The 26,343-nt window shown below is 50.2% G+C and overlaps 1 protein-coding gene across 3 annotated transcripts in view; it reads right to left on the bottom strand.

Annotated features, from left to right (window-relative positions):
- Positions 1–4,673: 4,673 nt before the first annotated feature.
- The window catches only part of enpp2 (ectonucleotide pyrophosphatase/phosphodiesterase 2), a 291,596-nt gene continuing 269,926 nt past the window's right edge, over positions 4,674–26,343 (bottom strand). For all 3 annotated transcript variants that reach the window (XM_072467399.1, XM_072467398.1, XM_072467400.1), the window contains 2 exons: positions 6,350–6,503; positions 4,674–5,315 (listed from right to left, as the gene is read on the bottom strand). In XM_072467399.1, coding sequence (XP_072323500.1) covers positions 5,145–5,315; positions 6,350–6,503 — 325 coding nt within the window. In that variant the 3' untranslated portion in view covers positions 4,674–5,144. The remainder of the gene's footprint in view (positions 5,316–6,349; positions 6,504–26,343) is intronic.

Below are 26,343 nucleotides of genomic sequence, written 5' to 3'. Positions count from 1 at the left end.
TCTCCACACTAACCCGTAAATCCACCCAATGCGGGGCATGATCTGACACTGCGATTGGCGAGTACTCAGTATCCACCACCTCCGGTATTAGCGCCCTGCTCAGAACAAAAAAGTCGATGCGAGAGTATGCCTTGTGGACAGGTGAAAAAAATAAAAACACCTTCGTCCTCGGCCGTGCAAACCTCCATGGGTCTACTCCCCCCATCTGTTCCTTAAACTGTCAATTCCTTTGCCGCTGCTGGCACCCTCCCTGTCTTGGATTTTGACCGGTACAATTCCGAATCAATGACTGTGTTGAAGTCCCCTCCCATGATCAGGTTATGTGACACTAAGTCTGGGATCTTACCTAACACCCGCCTCATAAATATGTCGTCCCAATTCAGAGCATATATGTTCACAAGTACCACTTGTACCTCCAGCTTCCCACTCACCATTATGGGCCTACACCATTGTCTGACATGATTCTCCCTGCCTCGAATGCCACTCGTTTGCTGATCATGATCGCTACCCCCCTGGTCTTTGAGTCCAGTCCTGAGTGGAACACTTGGCTGACCCACCCCTTCCTCAATCTTGTCTGGTCTGTAACTTTTAGGTGTGTCTCTTGTAGCATTGCCACGTCCACCTTCAGCCCTCAAATATGCCCCCTTGACCCGCCCATTCAGTCCTCTAACATTCTATTGATCAGCCTGGATAGGGGGCTTCCAATCACCCCCCCCCCCTCTGCCGACTAGCCATCACCCTTTTTAGGCCAGCGTCGAGCTCGTGCCCACCGCTTCCTCGAGTCCCCACTTGGTCAGTCGCCATTCCCGATCTCCCATTTGTCCCCCAGTAACAGTTCCTCCCCTGTCAGCCAAGCAGCTTCCCCCCTCTCCCTCCCCCGCTAGCAACAACACTAGAAATCCAATCCCCCAAGTCAAGCTCCAGCTTAACACCTGCTCACTCCCCACTGCGCTTCCGAGAGTCAGCTGACCCATGCTGACTCGATAGCTCCCGCCCCTGGCACCAAGCAGTCTGTCTCCCTATTGTTCTCTCCCCTCTCCGCCCACATGAATAAACATTTTAAAAGCATCACATTCCCCAGTAAACAAACATCAGAAAAAAACAGTGAAGCAACAGTCACTTTAGAAAAATAGTCACCCAAAAAGCAGAACCAAATTCAAAGCCCATCCCCCCGTTCTAACCAGCTCCCTGCAGGACAGATCAACCTTTAACCATCCACACAGCCCATTATTTCACATAGAGCTACTTAAATTTATACAATCCAGCACCACAAATCGCCGCCACACTTCTCCAAGGCTTCAGTGTCTTTTAATTTGCCTTCAGCTTCATTTCTTTAATAAAGGTCCATACTTTGTCTGGTGTTTCAAAGTAGAAGTCCCATTCCTCATGTGTGACCCACAGACGGGCTGGGTACAGCATCCCGAACTTCACCCCCTTCTTAAAGAGGGTAATTTTTGCCCGATTGAACCCAGCTCGCCTCTTGGCCATATCTGCTCCCAGGTCCTGATAGATGCGCAACTCACAGTTCTTCCACTTGCTGCTCCGTTCTTTCTTGGCCCACCGCAAAATGTGTTCCTTGTCCATGAAACGGTGAAAACGTACCACCATGGCCCTCGGCGGCTCGTTCACTCGGGGCTTCCTCGCGAGGGCTCTGTGCGCTCTGTCCAATTCCAGGGGCCAAGGGAAAGCTCCAGCCGCCATCAACTTCTCCAACATGTCCGTCACATAGGCCCTCGCATCCAATCCCTCACTGCCTTCAGGGAGGCCAACAGTTCTGAGATTCTGCCTCCTGGACCTATTCAGGTCCTCCAGCTTCTCCTGCATTCTTTTCTGGCTGTCATTCATCATCCCCACCTTGTTTTCCAGCATGGTTATATACTCCTCATGCTCGGACAACTTTTGTTCCACCTCCTGGATCACTCTCCCGTGGGTTTCCTGATTCTGAACCACTTGATCAATCGAAGCCTTAATCGGGTCTACCGTGTCCTTCTTCAGCTTGGCGAAGCAATGTTCGAAAAACTTCACCAGCTGATCCGTCGACCACTGTGCCATCTCCCCACGGCCCTGCTGCCCCGCCATGCTGTCCCATGTTACCAGCTCTACTTGCGTCTCCCTTATAGGACTTTGTCTTCTCACACGGCCACACCGGAAGGGGATTTCTTCTTACCGTCTCACTCTTGACCGATTTATCCCATAAAATCCGGAAAAAAACAGGGGAAAAAGGTCCAAAAGTCCTTTACAGGCGGGAGCTATCAAATGTGCTACCTACTCCTCCATGGCCGCCACTGGAAGTCAACTTGTGAAATTTAAACCCATCAGGAAAAAGTTTACAAGTTCTTTGGAGAGGTAAGGTATACTTTTGGATAACTCCAGTGACACCTTTGGAGAGGTATGACGCCTTTTGTGATTGTTAAAAGTAGACATGAATGTGTGTAAATATGGATAAAATCACTGCAACTGTCAAAGTTCATTGGAATTGTCAGGCTGTCAAGGAATTTAAATCTCCTGCCGTTTAAATTTTAGGAACAGTGTTTAGCTGAAACAGTTCATTCCATTTCACTCTGTTGACATAAGCCTGATTTGTGCTGCATATGGAAGATTTAAAGATGATAGCTGGAGAATAACTGGTTGTTCCTGAGTGGATGCTTAGTATTGCCACTTGCCTTGTTTATTGGCATTCTAATTCAAACTTTACAGGGTCCAATATAAAATATAGAATTCCTATCCATTGAACAACCAAGTGACTTGTGACATATCACATAGCAACCTTCATATTCTATGCTGTTCGAGATGACTGTTCTGAGGACAGTATTTAGCTCCATTTCCAAGGAAGACTTAGCAGCATCTCTCCCACAATGGGGGGGCATCACCTTGTAGCAAATCTGCATATTAGAGCGAGGCGGTAAGCCTCACTCGAATGTGCAGCTTCCTGAGGCACCTGAGGCTTTGGGATTCAACCCCTTCGTCTCAGAGACCTCGGGCGAGCGCCGTTCCCACAAACAGGGACCAGACGGAACAACATTTGTGGGGTCTCCCAGGTGACCAGAGGCCCCCAGCTGCATACCCTTTAGGCAGGGTGGTGCCCAGGCACTGCTGGTGCCATCTGGGTACTCTGGTGGTCCCAGTCTGGCACCCAAGCAGTGCCACCTGGCACTGCCAATGTACCCAGGTGGAATTGGCAGCTGGCATTTGCACTGCCAGGTTGTCACTGCCAAGGTGCCAAGTTGATATTTTTGCACACATGCATTTGGGCTGGGTTGCCCAATGTAGGCTTTGGGGGAGGGGGTGGGGACCCTCCGGGCAGGGTCCCTCCCATACTGTCCAGGCTGCGGGGAGGTCAGGGATTGTTTCGGGGGGGGCTCAGAGATTAGGACACCATTTGAAAATGGCATCCCGATCTCGTGCTACGATCAGGAGTTCCAGCGAGCGGAGCACCCCACTGTACAAAACAGGGCTATGTGCAGCCTCGTTCCCCATTCAGGCCCCTTAGTTGAGGCGAGTTAAATAGCCATGTGTTTCTCAGCACTGTGAGCGCCAGGACTCACGCGACTAAACGTGCTCGCTATGGGACTTTGTTCCCTTTTGGGAGAATCGTGCCGATAGCACAATGGCTAGCACAGTGACTTCACAGCTCCAGGGTTCCAGGTTCGATTCCCTGCTTGGGTCACTGTCTGTGCGGAGTTTGCACTTTCTCCCGGTGTCTGCATGTGTTTCCTCCGGGTGCTCCGGTTTCCTCCCACAGTCCAAAGGTGTGCAGGCTAGGTGGATTGACCATGCTAAATTGCCCTTAGTGTCCAAAAAGGTTGGGTGGGGTTACAAAGGTACTGGGTTACGGGGCTAGGTGTGGGCTTGAGTAGGGTGCTCTTTCCATGTGCCGGTGCAGACTCGATGGGCCAAATGGCCTCCTTCTGCACTGTAAATTCTACGATCTTCAAACCAAGCTACAGATTGAAAATTGAATTCCTTGTTCAAAAAGTCACTTTCAATTATCTGTCAACTTCTCTGCCAACCAGTGGTGAGGTGCAACATTGAGTGGTACAACTGATTCTTGCTGCACTCGATATATTACCATGGACTATTGCAAAAACAGGGTTGGTATGCACAGTTCCAACATTAACAAGCATCCAATTCATAGCAAACGCTTGCAGCAATGGAATAATGCATTGAATTTTGAGATGGCATTTATTTATTGCGTACCTTTTTGTCCTATCTCATCCTGTACTAATTCTGTGACTGACCAGTGAACTAATGGTTGAGATGGACCTGGACTATCCATACTGAAATGATGTAGTATTTTTAATGTGGAATAATTCTTAAACCTCAAAAAGAAAACTCAAGATGTACTGTCATGCCAAACGCTCAGTTTCATGCCCACATTTAAAAAGAAAAATTGTATCGATATAGCTTATTCCAGAACATATTTATACACATAAAATTCAAATGAAAAACAAATAATGAAGGAAAAAACAGATTCCCCCCTCCCCAAAGGCGAAAGCAGCCACTACACTATTCTCATTTGCTTCATCCATTTGGGCCTCCAAAGGCCTCAAGCGCCTTTTAGCCGAGTGTCTCTGCAATGTGCATCAAAGTGTAAGTAAGAGGCTATTTATTTGCCATTTAATATAACATTTTACTTTAACAGGCAAATGATCTAATTTCAAATTGAAGCACAATTTTTGCAATTTGATTGAGGGTTTATTATATTTGTGACTTGACTTGCAAATAAAGCATAAATGTAAGTCTGCCTCGTCTCAGCAACAGTCAAGTATAAATGTAGCTTTACATATCTTATTTTTTAATATGCAGTACAGAAATTACATAAGAAACAGTGCACTGAATAATCTTCGACTTCTAACAATGCGAGTTTCAATCGTGTACGTTCCAATCCCAATCTCAGGCAAGAACAAAAGCTGGAGTAGTACAACCAGTTTAAACAGAAACATCACTCAAAATGCTAAATAGTGACAAAAGACGGAGAGAAAGACTGATACTTGTTATTAGGCGTGCCATATTAGGTGCAAAGCTTTAAGGAAACAGCCTTAAAAATATTCTATGGTTTGAATTAATAAATACAAAAAAAGAGTATTAAAAAAATATACACCTGTAAGTAAAAGATGTACTGCAAGAACGAATAGACCAGAGGTTTAGATTTCACTTTCAAATGTCTGTAAGAATGTCTTTAAAGAAAGAATTTCAGGATAAGCTCTGCTGGTCTTGCGGTAGAAATCCAAACCAGTCAGGTGTTCGATGTCGCGCACACGTGCCGTGTGTAACTTCATGAGGTCTTCAACCCATTTTGATTCATCATCATTACTCTGAAATATGCAAAACATGAGATTACTTTCTATTTGTCTCCGATCTAAATGTATTTTTTTTCTATGAATATATGATGCTGGTCGGGTGGTTAACACTGCTGCTTCACAGCGCCAGGGACCCGGGTTCAATTCCAGCCTTGGGTGACTGTCTGTGCAGAGTCTGCACATTCTCCCCATGTCTGCCTGGGTTCCCTTCGGGTGCTCCGGTTTCCTCCCACAGTCCAAAGATGTGCAGGTTAGGTGAATTGGCCATGCTAAATTACCCTTAGTATCCAGGGATGTGCAGGTTAGGTGAATTGGCCATGATAAATTACCCTTAGTGTCCAGGGATGTGCAGGTTAGGTGAATTGGCCATGCTAAATTACCCTTAGTGTCCAGGGATGTGCAGGTTAGGTGAATTGGCCATGCTAAATTACCCTTAGTGTCCAGGGACGTGCAGGTTAGGTGAATTGGCCGTGATAAATTACCCTTAGTGTCCAGGGATGTGCAGATTAGGTGAATTGGCCATGCTAAATTACCCTTAGTGCCCAGGGATGTGCAGGTTAGGTTACAGGGTTATGGATATAGAAGGGAGTGGATCCGTGCAGACGCGATGGGCTGAATGGCTTCCTTCTGCACTGCAGGGATTCTATGATTCATGGTATTACTATTTAAGTTGGAAAGGGCAGTACTTCATGTAATTGATACAATGAGTATTTTGAGCCTGACAGCCTCCCTGCACCTTTGTTATATGTGTACATTTATTTCAAATCAATCTGCTTTGTATTCATAGTTAGATCCAAGAGAGTTATTGTGTTCAGCAGTGAACTATACCAATCCAAAATGTTTTAAATGGTGTAACAAAATACCATAGATGTTAATGTATAAGTCAACCGAGGAATGTTCCAAAACGGAGTGTAAAATGTGAATCACTGGTGTGGATGTCGTCATTTTGAAATGTTACAATAAAACATACCAGTAATTTCGTTTACTGAATGAATTAATTTGTTTTTAAATTTACAGTATTGTACACTGTCCCTGTTTCCTGCACTTACGTTACAACTTTCATCATTGTCGGGTCTGTGTGGGAGAATGAATGATGATGCGGTCAGTTGTCCATCACATTTGTCCACAGGCTGAGTGCTATCCAGGCAACTGGTAATAATACTGTAGTAATGAGTTGGGACTGGGATCGACCCATCAACTTGCCTAGAAGAGAAACCAAATTCAAATGTTTTTTCATCATCTTTAGGAGAGTTAAACCCAGCAATCCACAACAATGATGCATTTTAGACTGCTGCTTCTGAGGGCCTGTACCACTGGCAGGAAAACCCACCCTTATATTTTTATTGGATAGAGAGTTAATACAGCAAAGATTTTGGTTCTTGTGATGTAATTATCTTCATAACTTAATACTTTATCATTCTGATGGATCTCTGTTGCATTTCTCCAGGACCAAAATAGCCTTGCTGACAACTGGTGTACAAAACTGAATGCAGTTTTGTAGTCTGACCCAAGACTAGATGTCTTGTTCAAAGGCCCATATTTAATTCAGCTTTTTGCTTACCTTTTGTACCGGTGCACCAACTTGTCTAAATTTGCGTACCTAGATACCTCAATCCCTTTTGTACCTGCATACAGAATTTCTGCGATTCATGAACAAAGACACCCAGACCCCGCTGCCCAGACTCATTTTGAATCTACTTTCCATTTAGATAATAATTTGCCTGACTATTTTTTCGGCCAAAATGGATAACCTCACACTTATCCACACGGTAGCACAGTGATTAGCACTGTTGCTTCACATCTCCAGGGTCTCAGGTTCGATTCCCAGCTTGGGTCACTGTCTGTGTGGAGTCTACACGTTCTCCCCGTGTCTGCATGGATTTCCTCCAAGTGCTCCAGTTTCCTCCCACAAGTCCCGAAAGACGTGCTTGTTAGGTGAATTGGACATTCTGAATTCTCCCTCAGTGTACCCGAACAGGCGCCGGAGTGTGACGACTAGGGGATTTTCACAGTAACTTCATTGCAGTGTTAATGTAAGTCTACTTGCGACAATAACAAAGATTGTTATTAAACTCCATCTGCCACATTTTGGCCTAATCTCCTAGCCTATCTATATCCATTTATGAAATCTGTATCTCCTCTTCACTGCCTGCTTTCCCAACTATTTTAGTATCATCCACAAATTTTGCTATGTTACACTTTGTCCCTGCTTGCAGATAATTTTTATAGATTGTAAACAGTTGAGGTCTGAGGACTGACCCCTGCGGCACCCCACTAGTTACAGTTCGCCAGCCAGAGAAAGGTCCATTTAACCTGACCCTCTGCTTTCTGTCCATCAGCCAATCCACAATCCAATCTAATATTCTACCCCCAACCCCCTGCGATCTCACCTTCTGGATCAATCTCTTTAGCGGCACCTTGTCAAATGCCTTCTGGAAGTCTAGATATACCACATCCACAGGTTCCCCATTATCCACTTTGCTGGTTACGTCCTCAAGGAACTCAAGCAAGTTTGTCAAGCATGACTTACCATTCATAAAACCATGCTGACAATGGTGGATTCAGCTTTGTCTTCCCAAATGTTCAGCCATCTCCTCCTTAATGATTGATTCCAGACACATTCCCACCACAGAGGTCAGCTAACCGGTTTTTCTACTTTTTGCCTCTCTCCCTTTTTGAATAGGGGAGTTACATTAGCGTGTTTCCAATCCACTGGGGTCTTTCCTGAGTGAAACATCATAACCAATGCATCCACTAAATCTGCTGCCACCTTCTTTAATACCCTATTGCAGACCATCAGTCCTGGAGACTTATCTGCCTTTAGTCCCATTAGTTTATTCAATACCTTCACGCTAGTGATGGTTATTGCACTAAGTTCCCCTGCACTAACTGCAGTTCTTGGAAATGTTTCATTACCCTCTACCGTGAAGACTGAGGCAAAATATTTGTTCAGTGCCTCTGCCATCTCTGTGTTCTCCGTTATTACCTTACCAGTATCATCCTAAGGGCCAACATTTACTTTAGCTATTCTCTTCCTCTTTATATACTTATAGAAGCTCTCAGTGTCAGTGTTTATGTTTTTTGGTAGTTTCCTTTCGCAGTTCACCTTATCTTTTTGATTCTATTTTTAGTAACTTTTTGCTGACCCCTAATGTTTTCCCAATCCTCCAGCTTACCACTAGCTTTTGGAGTATGGTAATCCCTAGATTTTGCCTTTATGTCCTCCTTGACTTTTTGTGTTTAGCCATGGAATGTTTTTTCCCTTTTACAATTTCACTTCCTCTCAGGAATATACTTTAATTGAGAGGTGTTTAATATCTCGCTGAATAGCCGCCATTGTTCCTCAACTGTCCTACCCTCAATTATTTGTGCCCAGTCTACTTGGGGCAACTCTTTCTTCAGGCCTGTATAATTACCTCTGGCCAATGCTAAAACTCTCGTATGGTACTCTTGTCCTCTCTCGCTCAATCTGAATTTGAAATTCTAGAATGCTGTGATCACTCCTTCCAAGAAGATCCTTAACGACAAGACTATTTATCAACCTTTCTTCGTTACATAATACTAAATCTAAAATGGCCTTCCCCCTGGTTGGCTCCATAACATATTGCTCTAAGAAACAATTCCTCATGCACTCTATGAAATCTCCTTCGAGGCTTCTCTTGCCAACGTATTTAATTCAGTCAATATGCATTTTAAAATCACCCATGATTACCACTGTGCCCTTCTCACAAGCCCTCATTGTGGATTGGTTTCTACTACGCCCCACTTTGGATGTTTTGCTTAGGGACCTGTAAATTACTCTTACCAAAGAGTTTCTCCCCTTGTTTTTTATTTCCACCCAAATCAATTCAACATCTTGCCTTAGTGTCAATATCATTTCTTAATACAGCCTTGATGCCACCTTTAACCAATAAAGCAACTACACTTCCTGTTCCATCCTTTCGGAATACTGAATATCCTTAGACATTTAACTCCCGGTCCTCCTGCAACCATGTTTCAGTGTTCAAAATCATACCCATTTGTCTCTATTTGTGCCATCAGCTCATTGACCGTATTCCGAATACTGCGTGTATTTAGGTGCAAGGTTTTTAAATATGTCCTACTGACTTGTCTTTCCCTTGCAGGATTCTCTTGTGCACTACGCTTTTCACACATTCTGACCTCCTTCATTAATCTTTGATAACACTCAGCCTCACCCCCAACGTTTACTCCCCAAGCCATTTTACATTTCAATTTTTTACGTTTTCGTACCCATCCATAGTCATTAGATTGGCCCTGCCTATTCATCCTATTAACCTCTATCTTCTCCTCACATGCCAACCCACTGCTCTGGTTCCCATTAACCATTATACTTTTGTAGTTTTACCCTTCCCTCTCCCCCCCATTTGCTAGTTTAGTTAGTGTGCCTGCAAACCTGTATGTACAGCTCTTCACTTTTTCATCCAAATCTATGACATTTGTGGGGTGAGAAGTTGTGACACCCTGGGGAACACATTTATCAAATGCTGCCAATCAGAGATTGAATCCTTTAGTCCTTCCTTTGTCTCTTACCTCCCAACCAATTACCGACCTATTAGGTTATCTCCAATTCCATTCATTCTCATGTGAGCTATTAATCTTGTGAAGAACTTCATCAACAGACGCTTGGAAGTTCATACAGACCACATCCATAGACACTGGCCTATCCATCATCTTCATTACTCCTCGAAATTACGACTCAACTAAACTAGTCAATTAGAAATATGGGCATTTTCTTCTTTTCTGGTGCAGATATTCTAAACATTGCTTTGGTGTGGTGGGGATGGGAGGGTGGTGGTTGCGGGGGGGGGGGGGGGGGGGGGGGGGGCAGGGGTGTGGTAAAACCATAAACATTTGCATACTAAAAGATGTGTGCCAGACCTTTTCTAGAGCAATTCAAAATCCTACTGTCTCACTCATTTCCCGTAAGTCTCTATGCTCCACTATCCATATTTCTCAAATTTCACTGTAAGGCAGCATGGTGGTGCATTGGTTAGCCCTGTTGCCTCACAGCATTGAATTCCCAGGTTCAATCCCGGCCCTGGGTTGCTGTCCATGAGGGGTTTACACATTCTTCCCGTGTTTGTGTGGGTTTCGCCCCCCACAACCCAAAGATGTGCAGGGTAGGTGGATTGGCCACACTAAATTGCCCCTTATTTGGAAAAAATGAATTGGGTACTCTAAATTTAAAAAAGAAAAATTTTGCTGTAAAAGATGCGATGCGCTCTTCTTCAACCACTTCCTACGCATTCCGCACTCCTGTGAAACTCCGCGTAAAGACAATTCTTCTAATTCTCTCCACACTCTAATAAGTAACAATTTTAAATCGATACGACTCCTCAACCAAAGATAATGGCGCCAAGTGGTCTAAGATGGCTCTCCGGAGGGGCAGCATGGAGGTGCAGTGGTTAGCACTGCTGCCTCACAGCGCCGAGGACCCGGGTTCAATCCCGGCTCCGGGTCTCTGTCCGTGCCGAGTTTGCACATTCTCCCCGTGTCTGCGTGGGTCTTACCCCCACAACCCAAAAGGATATGCAGGATAGGTGAATTGGCCAAGTCAAATTGCCCACTCCAAATTGCCCTTTAATTGGAAAAAAAATGAATTGGGTGCTCTAAATTTATATTAAAAAAAAGATGGCTCTCCGGGAGCCGACAGCAATGAGTTTGCAGCAACTGCAGTATAACCCCAGCCCAGTGCTGCATCGCATTTCAAAGATCCTTAAGGTATGGTTTAGTTGTCTGTGAATTTATTTTTAAACATTGAGTGTAATGTTTTTTCTCGCTGAGCATGTACAGAGCTCCACTGTTAGTACACTACAATCAGGATTTACGAGCAAACACTAGAGTTGGCTGCAATATAACAGAATTAGGTTGAAGCCCTTTCCTTGAATATTGTTCTGTAAATATTTGACATAGCAGCCCCGCAATAGTATCAGTGTTCAGAAGGTAACGTTCCCCAGTTAATTGCAAGCTGGCAGCCAGTCCAAAGTGGCTCCAATTAACATCACTGAGTGGAACTTTCCAAACCCATATATGGGGCAAAATTCTCCGTAATCGGCACGATGTCCGCCGACCGGCGCCAAAAACGGCGCAAATCAGTCCGGCATCGCGCCGCCCCAAAGGTGCGGAATCATCTGCCCCTTGAGCGGCCGAGCCCTAACCTTGAGGGGCTAGGCCCGCGCCGGACTGATTTCCGCCCCGCCAGCTGGCGGGAAAGGCCTTTGGTGCCCCGCCAGCTGGCGCGGAAATGACATTGCCGGGCGGCGCATGCGCGGGAGCGTCAGCGGCTGCTCACGGCATCCCCGCGCATGCGCAGTGGAGGGGGTTTCTTCCGCCTCCGCCATGGTGGAGACCGTGGCAAAGGCGGAAGGAAAAGAGTGCCCCCACGGCACAGGCCCGCCCGCGGATCGGTGGGCCCCGATCGCGGGCCAGGCCACCGTGGGGGCACGCCCCGGTGCTAGATCGCCCCGCGCCCCCCCCCCCAGGACCCCGCAGCCCGCCCGCGCCACATTGTCCCGCCGGTAAGGTAGGTGGTTCAATCCACGCCGGCAGGACAGGCATTCTAGCAGCGGGACTTCGGCCCATTCGGGCCGGAGAATCGCCGGGGGGGGGGCCCGCCAATCGGCGCGGCGCGATTCCCGCCCCCGCCGAATCTCCGGTGCCGGAGAATTCGGCAACCGCCGGGGGCGGGATTCACGCCAGCTCCCACGATTCTCCGACCCGGTGGGCGGGGTCGGAGAATCTCGCCGACGAACTCTCAAATGACAAGCAGCTCATGGAAATTCTAGTACCTTTAACCAAAGTGACCCACAGCTGTTTTTTAAAAAATATGATGCATTAACTCTACAAATATACCTTGAGCATGCCTTTTGAGGATGCTGGGTAATTTATGTTACGGTCTAAATCAGTAAACATTTCAAATCAGTTCTTGACAGTCCATTATGCATCATGGTTTTAAAAATGTAGGGCGGGATTCTCCGAAATGGAGACAGAGTGTCCGTGCCGTCGTGATCGCTGTCGCGTTTCACGACGGCGCGAAACGGGCGCGGGCAGTAGCGATTCTGGCCCCCATAGGGTTCACGCCACTCCAGCCTCTCTTCCCACGCCAACTGGGCGCTGTGCCAACCCGCGTATGCACAGTTGGGCCGCGCCAACCCACGAATGACTTCCTCAGCGCTGACCCTGACGCAACATGGCGTGGGGGTTCAGGGGCTGGCCGCATAATAAAATAGGGCCGGGGTTGGAGAGGCTGGCCCACCGATCGGTGGGCCCTGATCGCAGGCCAGACCCCATCGGAGGCCCCCCCCCCCCCGCAGTGAAGGAGCGCTTTTCCCCGGCCCAAAGGCCGCCCCCCGACCCTACGCGCAGAGTTCCCGCCGGCTGCGAGCAGGTGTGAACTGCGCCGGCGGGACTCTGCCGTTTCCGCGCGGCCGCTTGGCCCATCAAGGCCGGATAATCGGCGGCCCGGCTGCGGACAGTGGCCCGCGACTGGCACCGTGTCAAACGCACCGGCGCAAATGGCGACGATTCTTCACTCCTCGGAGAATCGCCTGCCGGCGTCGGGAAAAAATGGCCCGAACGGCGATTCTCCCATACGGCGCAGCATGGGAGAATCACGCCCATAATGTCTGGATTAGACAAAGAAACGGCAAAAGGTTTGTGATAAACATGTATATACATATTAGACCATTTAACTATCAGACTGCCAGAGAATCCAAGGATTTTCTCGTCTCTATTGATCAACAATTTTAAAAAATGTTTTCACATCAATAGCTATGATATTGAAATAATGATTAGATTAATAAACCAAATCAACTATCAGCTGGCGGGAAAGGCCTTTGGTGCCCTGCGAGCTGGCGCGGAAATGACATTGCCGGGCGGCGCATGCACGGGAGCGCATGTCAAGGTTCCCAGGCGGCATCAGCAGTGCCAGGGTGCCAGCCGAGTCAGAGGTTGAACACCCGATGGGCACGATTGCCTATTGTGGGCAGGACCAAGATTGCAAAGTCTCGCGAGATCTAACCAGATCTTGTGACGCGCAACGGCCACCAGGAATCCCGGGAAAGGCCTCTTCCGGGGTCTACCGGTTGGGTCCCACCCGATTCTGGCGGAACGCAGCTGGTAAATCGCGCCTTATAATTACAAATGTTGATGTGGCCATTTCATACGTCCAAACCGGTTTTATTTATTTCGTTAATACGTGGTGTCAGGTTTCCTCCCACATGTCCTGAAAGACGTGCTTGGTAGGTGAAGTGGATATTCTCAATTCTCCCTCTGTGTACCCGAACAGGCGCCGTAGCATGGGCCAACTAGGGGCTTTTCACAGTTACCTCATTGCAGTGTTAATGTAAGCCGACTTGTGACACTAATAAAGATTATTATTTATATATATCTGTTAGAATGGGTGTACGAGTAGGTTGGATTAGCCAGCCCTTTGGCAATGGGCTAGGGCATAGGTTAGCCATAAAATGGCAGAGAAAGGCAGTGAGCTGTGTGTATCTATCATTTTTCTGCTTGCCATGTGATGGAGCAGGTGATAAACGGCCCTCTTATTCAGAGATAAACTGAACTCTGAAGTAAAGAGCGCGGAGAGGGCGAGACTTCAGTAAAGAGCACGGAGAGAGAGGACGAGACTTCAGTAAAGAGCGCGGGGAGAGGGCGAGACTTAAATAAAGAGCGCAGGGAGATAGGGCGAGACTTCAATGACGAGCGCGGAGATAGAGAAGGCGAGACTTCAATTAAGAGTGTGGGGAGAGAGAGGACGAGACTTCAATAAAGAGCGCGGGGAGAGAGGGGGCGAGACTTCAGCAAAGAGCTCGGGGAGAGAGAGGGCGAGACTTCAGGAAAGAGTGCGGAGAGAGAGGGCGAGACAAGTAAAGCGCGGGAAAGAGAGAGGGAGAGACTTCAGTAAAGAGCGCGGAGAGAGAGGGTGAGACTTCAGAAAAGAGCACAGAGAGAGAGGACGAGACTTCAGTAAAGAGCGCAGCAAGGGCGAGACTTCAGAAAAGAGCGTGGAGAGAGAGGGCGAGAATTCAGTAAAGAGCAGTGAGAGAGAGGGTGAGACTTCAGGAAGGAGCGCGGAGAGAGAGGGAGAGACTTCAGTAAAGTGCGTGGTGAGAGAGAAGGCAAGACTTCAGTAAGGAGCGCAGAGGGAGATGGCGAGACTTCAGTAAAGAGCGCAAAGAGGGAGGGCAGGACTTCAATAAAGAGCGCAGGGAGAGAGAGGGCGAGACTTCAGTAAAGAGCGCGTAGAGAGAGGGCGAGACTTCAGTAAAGAGCGCGTAGAGAGAGGGCGAGACTTCAGTGAGGAGCGCAGAGGGAGAGGGCGAGACTTCAGTAAAGAGCGCAGAGAGGGAGGGCGAGACTTCAATAAAGAGCGCAAAGAGAGGGCGAGACTTCAGTAAAGAGCGCAGAGAGAGGGCGAGACATCAGTGAAGAGCGCATAGAGAGAGGGCGAGACTTCAGTAAAGAGCGTGTAGAGAGAGGGAGAGACTTCAGTAAAAAGCGCGGAGAGAGAGGGTGAGACTTCAGTAAAGAGCACGGAGAGAGAGGGCGAGACTTCAGCAAAGAGCGCAGAAAGGGCGAGACTTCAGTAAAGAGAGTGGACAGAGAGAGGGCGAGACTTCAGTAACAGGGCAGAGGGAGAGGGCAAGACTTCAGAAAAGAGCGCAGAGAGAGAGGGCGAGACTTCAGTAAAAAGCACGGAGAGAGAGAGAGGGTGAGACTTCAGTAAAGAGCGCAGAGAGAGAGGGCAAGACTTCGAGAGAGGGCGAGACTTCAATAAAGAGAGCGGAGAGAGCTGGCGAGACTTCAGTAAAGAGCGCGGGGAGAGAGGACGAGACTTCAGTAAAGTGCGCGGAGAGAGGGCGAGACTTCAGTAAAGAACGCAGAGAGAGAGAAGGCAAGACTTGAGTAAAGACTGCAGGGAGCGAGGGTGAGACTTCAATAAAGAGCGCAGAGGAAAGGGCGAGACTTCAGTAAAGAGCGCAGAGAGAGAGAGAGGGCGAGACTTCAATAAAGAGCACGAAGAGAGGGCAAGACTTCAGTGAACAGCGCAGAGAGAAAGGGCGAAACTTCAGTAAAGAGCGCGGAGAGAGTGGGTGAGACTTCAGTAAAGAGCGTGGGGAGAGAGAGGGCGAGACTTCAGTAAAATGCGCGGAGAGAGAGGGTGAGACTTCAATAAAGAGCACGGGGAAAGAGAGGGCGAGACATCAGTAAAGAGCGCGGAGAGTCAGGGGAGACTTCAATAAAGAGCGTGGGGAGGGTGGGCGAGACTTCAATAAAGAGCGCGGAGATAGAGAGGGTGAGACTTCAATTAAGAACGCGGGGAGAGAGAGGACGAGACTTCAATAAAGAGCGCGGGGAGAGAGGCGGCGAGACTTCAGAAAAGAGTGCGGGGAGAGAGGGCGAGACTTCAGTAAAGAGTGCGGGGAGAGAGGGCGAGACAAGTAAAGCGCGCGGAAAGGGAGAGGGCGAGACTTCACTAAAGAGCGCGGAGAGAGAGGGTGAGACTTCAGAAAAGAGCACAGAGAGAGAGGACGAGACTTCAGTAAAGAGCGCGGAAAGGGAGAGGGCGAGACTTCAGTAAAGAGCGCGGAGAGAGAGGGTGAGACTTCAGTAAAGAGCGCAGCGAGGGCGAGACTTCAGAAAAGAGCGTGGAGAGAGAGAGAGGGCGAGAATTCAGTAAAGAGCAGTGAGAGAGAGGGTGAGACTTCAGGAAGGAGCGCGGAGAGAGAGGGCGAGACTTCAGTAAAGTGCGTGGTGAGAGAGAGGGCGAGACTTCAGTAAAGTGCGTGGTGAGAGAGAAGGCAAGTCTTCAGTAAGGAGCGCAGAGGGAGATGGCGAGACTTCAGTAAAGAGTGCAAAGAGGGAGGGCAGGACTTCAATAAAGAGCGCAGGGAGAGAGAGGACGAGACTTCAATAAAGAGCGCGGGGAGAGAGGGGGCGAGACTTCAGTAAAGAGCTCGGGGAGAGAGAGGGCGAGACTTCAGTAAAGAGTGCGGAGAGAGAGGGCGAGACAAGTAAAGCGCGGGAAAGAGAGAGGGAGAGACTTCAGTAAAGAGCGCGGAGGGAGAGGGTGAGACTTCAGTAAAGAGCGCAGAGATAGAGGACGAGACTTCAGTAAAGAGCGCAGCGAGGGCGAGACTTCAGAAAAGAGCGTGGAGAGAGAGAGGGCGAGAATTCAGTAAAGAGCAGTGAGAGAGAGGGTGAGACTTCAGGAAGGAGCGCGGAGAGAGAGGGCGAGACTTCAGTCAAGTGCGTGGTGAGAGAGAAGGCAAGACTTCAGTAAGGAGCGCAGAGGGTGATGGCGAGACTTCAGTAAAGAGCGCAAAGAGGGAGGGCAGGACTTCAATAAAGAGCGCAGGGAGAGAGAGGGCGAGACTTCAGTAAAGAGCACGTGGAGAGAGGGCGAGACTTCAGTAAAGAGCGCGTAGAGAGAGGGCGAGACTTCAGTGAGGAGCGCAGAGGGAGAGGGCGAGACTTCAGTGAGGAGCGCAGAGAGAGAGGGCGAAACTTCAGTAAAGAGCGCGGAGAGAGTGGGTGAGACTTCAGTAAAGAGCGTGGGGAGAGAGAGGGCGAGACTTCAGTAAAATGCGCGGAGAGAGAGGGTGAGACTTCAATAAAGAGCACGGGGAAAGAGAGGGCGAGACATCAGTAAAGAGCGCGGAGAGACAGGGGAGACTTCAATAAAGAGCGTGGGGAGGGTGGGCGAGACTTCAATAAAGAGCGCGGAGATAGAGAGGGCGAGACTTCAATTAAGAGAGGGCGAGACTTCAGTGAGGAGCGCAGAGAGAGAGGGCGAAACTTCAGTAAAGAGCGCGGAGAGAGTGGGTGAGACTTCAGTAAAGAGCGTGGGGAGAGAGAGGCGGCGAGACTTCAGTAAAGAGTGCGGGGAGAGAGGGCGAGACTTCAGTAAAGAGTGCGGGGAGAGAGGGCGAGACAAGTAAAGCGCGCGGAAAGGGAGAGGCCGAGACTTCAGTAAAGAGCGCGGAAGGAGAGGGTGAGACTTCAGTAAAGAGCGCAGAGATAGAGGACGAGACTTCAGTAAAGAGCGCAGCGAGGGCGAGACTTCAGAAAAGAGCGTGGAGAGAGAGAGGGCGAGAATTCAGTAAAGAGCAGTGAGAGAGAGGGTGAGACTTCAGTAAGAGGCACGGAGAGAGAGGGCAAGACTTCAGTAAAGAGCGCGAAGAGAGAGAGGGAGAGACTTCAGTAAAGAGCGCGGAGAGAGGGTGAGACTTCAATAAAGAGCGCGGGGACAGAGGGCGAGACTTCAGTAAAGAGCATGGAGATAGAGAGGGCGAGACTTCAATTAAGAGCGCGGGGCGAGAGAGGACGAGACTTCAGTAAAGAGCTCGGGGAGAGAGAGGGCGAGACTTCAGTAAAGAGCGCGGAGAGAGAGGGGGAGACTTCAGTAAAGACCGCAGAGAGAGAGGACGAGACTTCAGTAAAGAGCACAGCGAGTGTGAGACTTAAGAAAAGAGCGTGGAAAGAGAGAGGGCGAGAATTCAGTAAAGAGCAGTGAGAGAGGATGAGACATCATTAAGGAGCGCGGAGAGAGAGGGCGAGACTTCAGTAAAGAGCGCGGAGAATGAGAGGGCGAGACTTCAGTAGGGAGCGCGAAGAGAGAGAGGGCGAGACTTCAGTAAAGAGCGCGGAGAGAGGGCGAGGCTTCAATAAAGAGCGCGGGGAGAGAGGGCGAGACTTCAGTAACGCGGAGAGAGCGGGCGAGACTTCAATAAAGAGCCCGGAGAAGAGAGGGTGGGACGAGGAAAATGTGCGGAGAGAGAGGGCGAGACTTCAGTAAAAAGCGCGGATTGAGAGGGTGGGACTTCAGTAAAGAGCGCAGAGAAAGAGGGCGAGACTTCAGTAAAGAGCGCGAAGAGAGAGTGGGCAAGACTTCAGTAAAGAGGGCGGAGAGGGAGGGCGAGACTTCGGTAAAGAGCGCGGAGAGAGAGGGCGAGACTTTAGTAAAGAGCGCAGAGAGAGGGCGAGACTTCAGTAAAGAGCGCAGAGAGGGAGGGCGAGACTTCAATAAAGAGCGCAAAGAGAGGGCGAGACTTCAGTAAAGAGCGCAGACAGAGAGAAGGCGAGACTTCAGTAAAGAGCCTGTAGAGAGAGGGCGAGACTTCAGTAAAGAGCGCGTAGAGAGAGGGCGAGACATCAGTAAAAGGCGCGGAGAGAGGGTGAGACTTCAGTAAAGAGCGCGGAGAGGTAGGGCGAGACTTCAGTAAAGAGCGCAGAGAGGGCGAGACTTCAGTAAAGAGAGTGGACAGAGGGCGAGACTTCAGTAAGAGGCACGGAGAGAGAGGGCAAGACTTCAGTAAAGAGCGCGAAGAGAGAGAGGGTGAGAATTCAGTAAAGAGCAGTGAGAGAGAGGGTGAGACTTCAGTAAGAGGCACGGAGAGAGAGGGCAAGACTTCAGTAAAGAGCGCGAAGAGAGAGAGGGAGAGACTTCAGTAAAGAGCGCGGAGAGAGGGTGAGACTTCAATAAAGAGCGCGGGGACAGAGGGCGAGACTTCAGTAAAGAGCACGGAGATAGAGAGGGCGAGACTTCAATTAAGAGCGCGGGGCGAGAGAGGACGAGACTTCAGTAAAGAGCTCGGGGAGAGAGAGGGCGAGACTTCAGTAAAGAGCGCGGAGAGAGAGGGGGAGACTTCAGTAAAGACCGCAGAGAGAGAGGACGAGACTTCAGTAAAGAGCACAGCGAGTGTGAGACTTAAGAAAAGAGCGTGGAAAGAGAGAGGGCGAGAATTCAGTAAAGAGCAGTGAGAGAGGATGAGACATCAGTAAGGAGCGCGGAGAGAGAGGGCGAGACTTCAGTAAAGAGCGCGGCGAAAGAGAGGGCGAGACTTCAGTAGGGAGCGCGAAGAGAGAGAGGGCGAGACTTCAGTAAAGAGCGCGGAGAGAGGGCGAGGCTTCAATAAAGAGCGCGGGGAGAGAGGGCGAGACTTCAGTAACGCGGAGAGAGCGGGCGAGACTTCAATAAAGAGCCCGGAGAAGAGAGAGGGTGGGACGAGGAAAATGTGCGGAGAGAGAGGGCGAGACTTCAGTAAAGAGCGCGGATTGAGAGGGTGGGACTTCAGTAAAGAGCGCGAAGAGAGAGTGGGCAAGACTTCAGTAAAGAGGGCGGAGAGGGAGGGCGAGACTTCGGTAAAGAGCGCGGAGAGAGAGGGCGAGACTTTAGTAAAGAGCGCAGAGAGAGGGCGAGACTTCAGTAAAGAGCGCAGAGAGGGAGGGCGAGACTTCAATAAAGAGCGCAAAGAGAGGGCGAGACTTCAGTAAAGAGCGCAGACAGAGAGAAGGCGAGACTTCAGTAAAGAGCCTGTAGAGAGAGGGCGAGGCTTCAGTAAAGAGCGCGTAGAGAGAGGGCGAGACATCAGTAAAAGGCGCGGAGAGAGGGTGAGACTTCAGTAAAGAGCGCGGAGAGGTAGGGCGAGACTTCAGTAAAGAGCGCAGAGAGGGCGAGACTTCAGTAAAGAGAGTGGACAGAGGGCGAGACTTCAGTAAGAGGCACGGAGAGAGAGGGCAAGACTTCAGTAAAGAGCGCGAAGAGAGAGAGGGAGAGACTTCAGTAAAGAGCGCGGAGAGAGGGCGAGACTTCTATTAAGAGCGCGTGGAGAGAGAGGACGAAAGTTCAGTAAAGAGCTCGAGGAGAGAGAGGCGAGACTTCAGTAAAGAGTGCGGAGAGAGAGGGCGAGACAAGTAAAGCGCGCGGAAAGAGAGAGGGCGAGACTTCAAAAAAGAGCGCGGAGAGAGAGGGCGAGACTTCAGCAAAGAGCGCAGAAAGGGCGAGACTTCAGTAAAGAGAGTGGACAGAGAGAGGGCGAGGCTTCAGTAACAGGGCAGAGGGAGAGGGCAAGACTTCAGAAAAGAGCGCAGAGAGAGAGGGCGAGACTTCAGTAAAAAGCACGGAGAGAGAGAGGGTGAGACTTCATTAAAGAGCACAGAGAGAGAGGGCGAGACTTCGAGAGAGGGCGAGACTTCAATAAAGAGAGCGGAGAGAGCTGGTGAGACTTCAGTAAAGAGCGCGGGGAGAGAGGACGAGACTTCAGTAAAGTGCGCGGAGAGAGGGCGAGACTTCAGTAAAGAACGCAGAGAGAGAGAAGGCAAGACTACAGTAAAGAGCGCAGAGAGAGAGAGGGTGAGACTTCAATAAAGAGCACGAAGAGAGGGCAAGACTTCAGTGAACAGCGCAGAGAGAGAAGGCGAAACTTCAGTAAAGAGCGCGGAGAGAGTGGGTGAGACTTCAGTAAAGAGCGTGGGGAGAGAGAGGGCGAGACTTCAGTAAAATGCGCGGAGAGAGAGGGTGAGACTTCAATAAAGAGCACGGGAAAGAGAGAGCGAGACATCAGTAAAGAGCGCGGAGAGACAGGGGAGACTTCAATAAAGAGCGTGGGGAGAGAGGGCGAGACTTCAATAAAGAGCGAGGAGATAGAGAGGGTGAGACTTCAATTAAGAACGCGGGGAGAGAGAGGACGAGACTTCAATAAAGAACGCGGGGAGAGAGGCGGCGAGACTTCAGTAAAGAGCTTGGGTAGAGAGAGGGCGAGACTTCAGTAAAGAGTGCGGGGAGAGAGGGCGAGACAAGTAAAGCGCGCGGAAAAGGAGAGGGCGAGACTTCAGTAAAGAGCGCGGAGGGAGAGGGTGAGACTTCAGTAAAGAGCGCAGAGATAGAGGACGAGACTTCAGTAAAGAGCGCAGCGAGGGCGAGACCTCAGAAAAGAGCGTGGAGAGAGAGAGGGCGAGAATTCAGTAAAGAGCAGTGAGAGAGAGGGTGAGACTTCAGTAAGAGGCACGGAGAGAGAGGGCAAGACTTCAGTAAAGAGCGCGAAGAGAGAGAGGGAGAGACTTCAGTAAAGAGCGCGGAGAGAGGGCGAGACTTCAATAAAGAGCGCGGGGAGAGAGGGCGCGACTTCAGAAAAGAGCACCGAGATAGAGAGGGCGAGACTTCTATTAAGAGCGCGGGGAGAGAGAGGACGAAACTTCAGTAAAGAGCTCGAGGAGAGAGAGTCGAGACTTCAGTAAAGAGTGCGGAGAGAGAGGGCGAGACAAGTAAAGCGCGCGGAAAGAGAGAGGGCGAGACTTCAAAAAAGAGCGCGGAGAGAGAGGGCGAGACTTCAGCAAAGAGCGCAGAAAGGGCGAGACTTCAGTAAAGAGAGTGGACAGAGAGAGGGCAAGGCTTCAGTAACAGGGCAGAGGGAGAGGGCAAGACTTCAGAAAAGAGCGCAGAGAGAGAGGGCGAGACTTCAGTAAAAAGCACGGAGAGAGAGAGGGTGAGACTTCAGTAAAGAGCGCAGAGAGAGAGGGCGAGACTTCGAGAGAGGGCGAGACTTCAATAAAGAGAGCGGAGAGAGCTGGTGAGACTTCAGTAAAGAGCGCGGGGAGAGAGGACGAGACTTCAGTAAAGTGCGCGGAGAGAGGGCGAGACTTCAGTAAAGAACGCAGAGAGAGAGAAGGCAAGACTTGAGTAAAGACTGAAGGGAGCGAGGGCGAGACTTCAATAAAGAGCGCAGAGGGAGAGGGCGAGACTTCAGTAAAGAGCGCAGAGAGAGAGAAGGCGAGACTTCAATAAAGAGCACGAAGAGAGGGCAAAACTTCAGTGAACAGCGCAGAGAGAGAGGGCGAAACTTCAGTAAAGAGCGCGGAGAGAGTGGGTGAGACTTCAGTAAAGAGCGTGGGGAGAGAGAGGGCGAGACTTCAGTAAAATGCGCGGAGAGAGAGGGTGAGACTTCGATAAAGAGCACGGGGAAAGAGAGGGCGAGACATCAGTAAAGAGCGCGGAGAGACAGGGGAGACTTCAATAAAGAGCGTGGGGAGAGAGGGCGAGACTTCAATAAAGAGCGCGGAGATAGAGAGGGTGAGCCTTCAATTAAGAACGCGGGGAGAGAGAGGACGAGACTTCAATAAAGAACGCGGGGAGAGAGGCGGCGAGACTTCAGTAAAGAGCTTGGGGAGAGAGAGGGCGAGACTTCAGTAAAGAGTGCGGGGAGAGAGGGCGAGACAAGTAAAGCGCGCGGAAAGGGAGAGGGCGAGACTTCAGTAAAGAGCGCGGAGGGAGAGGGTGAGACTTCAGTAAAGAGCGCAGAGATAGAGGACGAGACTTCAGTAAAGAGCGCAGCGAGGGCGAGACCTCAGAAAAGAGCGTGGAGAGAGAGAGGGCGAGAATTCAGTAAAGAGCAGTGAGAGAGAGGGTGAGACTTCAGTAAGAGGCACGGAGAGAGAGGGCAAGACTTCAGTAAAGAGCGCGAAGAGAGAGAGGGAGAGACTTCAGTAAAGAGCGCGGAGAGAGGGCGAGACTTCAATAAAGACCGCGGGGAGAGAGGGCGAGACTTCAGTAAAGAGCACGGAGATAGAGAGGGCGAGACTTCTATTAAGAGCGCGGGGAGAGAGAGGACGAAACTTCAGTAAAGAGCTCGAGGAGAGAGAGGTGAGACTTCAGTAAAGACTGCGGAGAGAGAGAGGGCGAGACAAGTAAAGCGCGCGGAAAGAGAGAGGGCGAGACTTCAAAAAAGAGCGCAGAGAGAGAGGGCGAGACTTCAGCAAAGAGCGCAGAAAGGGCGAGACTTCAGTAAAGAGAGTGGACAGAGAGAGGGCAAGGCTTCAGTAACAGGGCAGAGGGAGAGGGCAAGACTTCAGAAAAGAGCGCAGAGAGAGAGGGCGAGACTTCAGTAAAAGGCACGGAGAGAGAGAGGGTGAGACTTCAGTAAAGAGCGCAGAGAGAGAGGGCGAGACTTCGAGAGAGGGCGAGACTTCAATAAAGAGAGCGGAGAGAGCTGGTGAGACTTTAGTAAAGAGCGCGGGGAGAGAGGACGAGACTAGAGTAAAGTGCGCGGAGAGAGGGCGAGACTTCAGTAAAGAACGCAGAGAGAGAGAAGGCAACACTTGAGTAAAGACTGCAGGGAGCGAGGGCGAGACTTCAATAAAGAGCGCAGAGGGAGAGGGCGAGACTTCAGTAAAGAGCGCAGAGAGAGAGAGGGCGAGACTTCAATAAAGAGCACGAAGAGAGGGCAAGACTTCAGTGAACAGCACAGAGAGAGAGGGCGAAACTTCAGTAAAGAGCGCGGAGAGAGTGGGTGAGACTTCAGTAAAGAGCGTGGGGAGAGAGAGGCCGAGACTTCAGTAAAATGCGCGGAGAGAGAGGGTGAGACTTCAATAAAGAGCACGGGGAAAGAGAGGGCGAGACATCAGTAAAGAGCGCGGAGAGACAGGGGAGACTTCAATAAAAAACGTGGGGAGAGAGGGCGAGACTTCAATAAAGAGCGCGGAGATAGAGAGGGTGAGACTTCAGTAAAGAGCTTGGGGAGAGAGAGGGCGAGACTTCAGTAAAGAGTGCGGGGAGAGAGGGCGAGACAAGTAAAGCGCGCGGAAAGGGAGAGGGCGAGACTTCAGTAAAGAGCGCGGAGGGAGAGGGTGAGACTTCAGTAAAGAACGCAGAGATAGAGGACGAGACTTCAGTAAAGAGCGCAGCGAGGGCGAGACTTCAGAAAAGAGCGTGTAGAGAGAGATGGCGAGAATTCAGTAAAGAGCAGTGAGAGAGAGGGTGAGACTTCAGTAAGAGGCACGGAGAGAGAGGGCAAGACTTCAGTAAAGAGCGCGAAGAGAGAGAGGGAGAGACTTCAGTAAAGAGCGCGGAGAGAGGGCGAGACTTCAATAAAGACCGCGGGGAGAGAGGGCGAGACTTCAGTAAAGAGCACGGAGATAGAGAGGGCGAGACTTCTATTAAGAGCGCGGGGAGAGAGAGGACGAAACTTCATTAAAGAGCTCGAGGAGAGAGAGGCGAGACTTCAGTAAAGAGTGCGGAGAGAGAGGGCGAGACAAGTAAAGCGCGCGGAAAGAGAGAGGGCGAGACTTCAAAAAAGAGCGCGGAGAGAGAGGGTGAGACTTCAGTAAAGAGCGCGGAGAGAGAGGGCGAGACTTCAGTAAAGAGCGCAGAGAGGGCGAGACTTCAGTAAAGAGAGTGGACAGAGAGAGGGCGAGACTTCAGTAACATGGCAGAGGGAGAGGGCGAGACTTCAATAACGAGAGTGGAGAGAGAGGGCGAGACTTCAGTAAAGAGTGCGGGGAGAGAGGACGAGACTTCAGTAATGTGCGCGGAGAGAGAGAGGGCGAGACTTCTGTAAATAACGCAGAGAGAGAGAAGGCAAGACTTGAGTAAAGAATGCAGGGAGCGAGGGTGAGACTTCAGTAAAGAGCGCGGAGAAAGAGAGGGCAAGACTTCAGTAAGGAGCGCAGAGGGAGAGGGCGAGACTTCAGTAAAGAGCGCAGAGAGCGAGAGGGTGAGACTTCAATAAAGAGCACAAAGAGAGGGCGAGACTTCAGTGAACAGCGCAGAGAGAGTGGGTGAGACTTCAGTAAAGAGAGCGGAGAGACAGGGCGAGGCTTCAATAAAGAGCGCGGTGAGAGAGGGTGAGATTTCAATAAAGAGCGCAAAGAGAAGTCGAGACTTCAGTAAAGAGCGCAGAGAAAGAGAGGGCAAGACTTCAGTAAAGAGCGCAGAGGGAGAGGGCGAGACTTCAGTAAAGAGCGCAGAGAGAGGGCGAGACTTCAATAAAGAGCACGAAGAGAGGGCGAGACTTCAGTGAACAGCGCAGAGAGAGAGGGCGAAACTTCAGTAAAGAGCGCGGAGAGAGTGGGTGACACTTCAGTAAAGGCGCGGTGAGACAGGGCGAGGCTTCAATAGAGCGTGGGGAGAGAGGGTGAGACTTCAATAAAGAGCGCGGAGATAGAGAGGGAGAGACTTCAATTAAGAGGTCGGGGAGAGAGAGGACGAGACTTCAATAAAGAGCGCGGGGAGAGAGGGCGAGGCAAGTAAAGCGCGGGGAAAGGGAGGGGGCGAGACTTCAGTAAAGAGCGCAGAGAGAGAGGACGCGACTTCAGTAAAGAGCGCAGCGAGGGCGAGACATCAGAAAAGAGCGTGGAGAGAGAGAGGGCGAGAATTCAGTAAAGAGCAGTGAGTGGAAGAGACTTCAGTCAGAGGCGCGGAGAGACAGGGCGAGACTTCAGTAACGAGCGCGGAGAAAGAGAGGGCGAGACTTCAGTAAAGAGCACGAAGAGAGAGAGGGCGAGACTTCAGTAAAGAGCACGGAGAGAGGGCGCGACTTCAATAAACAGCGCGGGGAGAGAGGGCGAGACTTCAGTAAAGAGCGCGGGGAGAGAGTGCGAGACTTCAGTAAAGAGCGCGGAGAGTAGAGGGCGAGACTTCAGTAAAGAGCGCATAGAGGGGAGACTTCAGTAAAGAGCGCGGAGAGACGGCGAGACTTCAGTAAAGAGGGCGGAGAAAGAGGGCGAGACTTCAGTAAAGAGTGCAGAGAGAGAGAGGGTGGGACCAGGAATGTGCGCGGAGAGAGAGGGCGAGACTTCAGTAAAGAGAGCGGAGAGAGAGGGCGAGACTTCAGTAAAGAACGCAGCGAGGGCGAGACTTAAGAAAAGAGCGTGGAGAGAGAGAGGGCGAGAATTCAGTAAAGAGCAGTGAGAGAGAGGATGAGACATCAGTAAGGAGCGCGGAGAGAGAGAGGGCGAGACTTCAATAAAGAGCACGAAGAGAGGGCGAGACTTCAGTGAACAGCGCAGAGAGAGTGGGTGAGACTTCAGTAAAGAGAGCGGAGAGACAGGGCGAGGCTTCAATAAAGAGCGCGGTGAGAGAGGGTGAGATTTCAATAAAGAGCGCAAAGAGAGGTCGAGACTTCAGTAAAGAGCGCAGAGAGAGAGAAGGCAAGACTTGAGTAAAGAGTGCAGGGAGCTAGGGCGAGACTTCAGTAAAGAGCGCGGAGAAAGAGAGGGCAAGACTTCAGTAAAGAGCGCAGAGGGAGAGGGCGAGACTTCAGTAAAGAGCGCAGAGAGAGGGCGAGACTTCAATAAAGAGCACGAAGAGAGGGCGAGACTTCAGTGAACAGCGCAGAGAGAGAGGGCGAAACTTCAGTAAAGAGCGCGGAGAGAGTGGGTGACACTTCAGTAAAGGCGCGGAGAGACAGGGCGAGACTTCAATAAAGAGCGTGGGGAGAGAGGGTGAGACTTCAATAAAGAG

This window comes from Scyliorhinus torazame, chromosome 11, assembly GCF_047496885.1.
Source record: "Scyliorhinus torazame isolate Kashiwa2021f chromosome 11, sScyTor2.1, whole genome shotgun sequence".
NCBI classification, from domain to species: Eukaryota; Metazoa; Chordata; class Chondrichthyes; order Carcharhiniformes; family Scyliorhinidae; genus Scyliorhinus; species Scyliorhinus torazame.
Note: the sequence above shows the minus strand (reverse complement) of the source record. Positions and strands in the feature narration are given on the sequence as shown.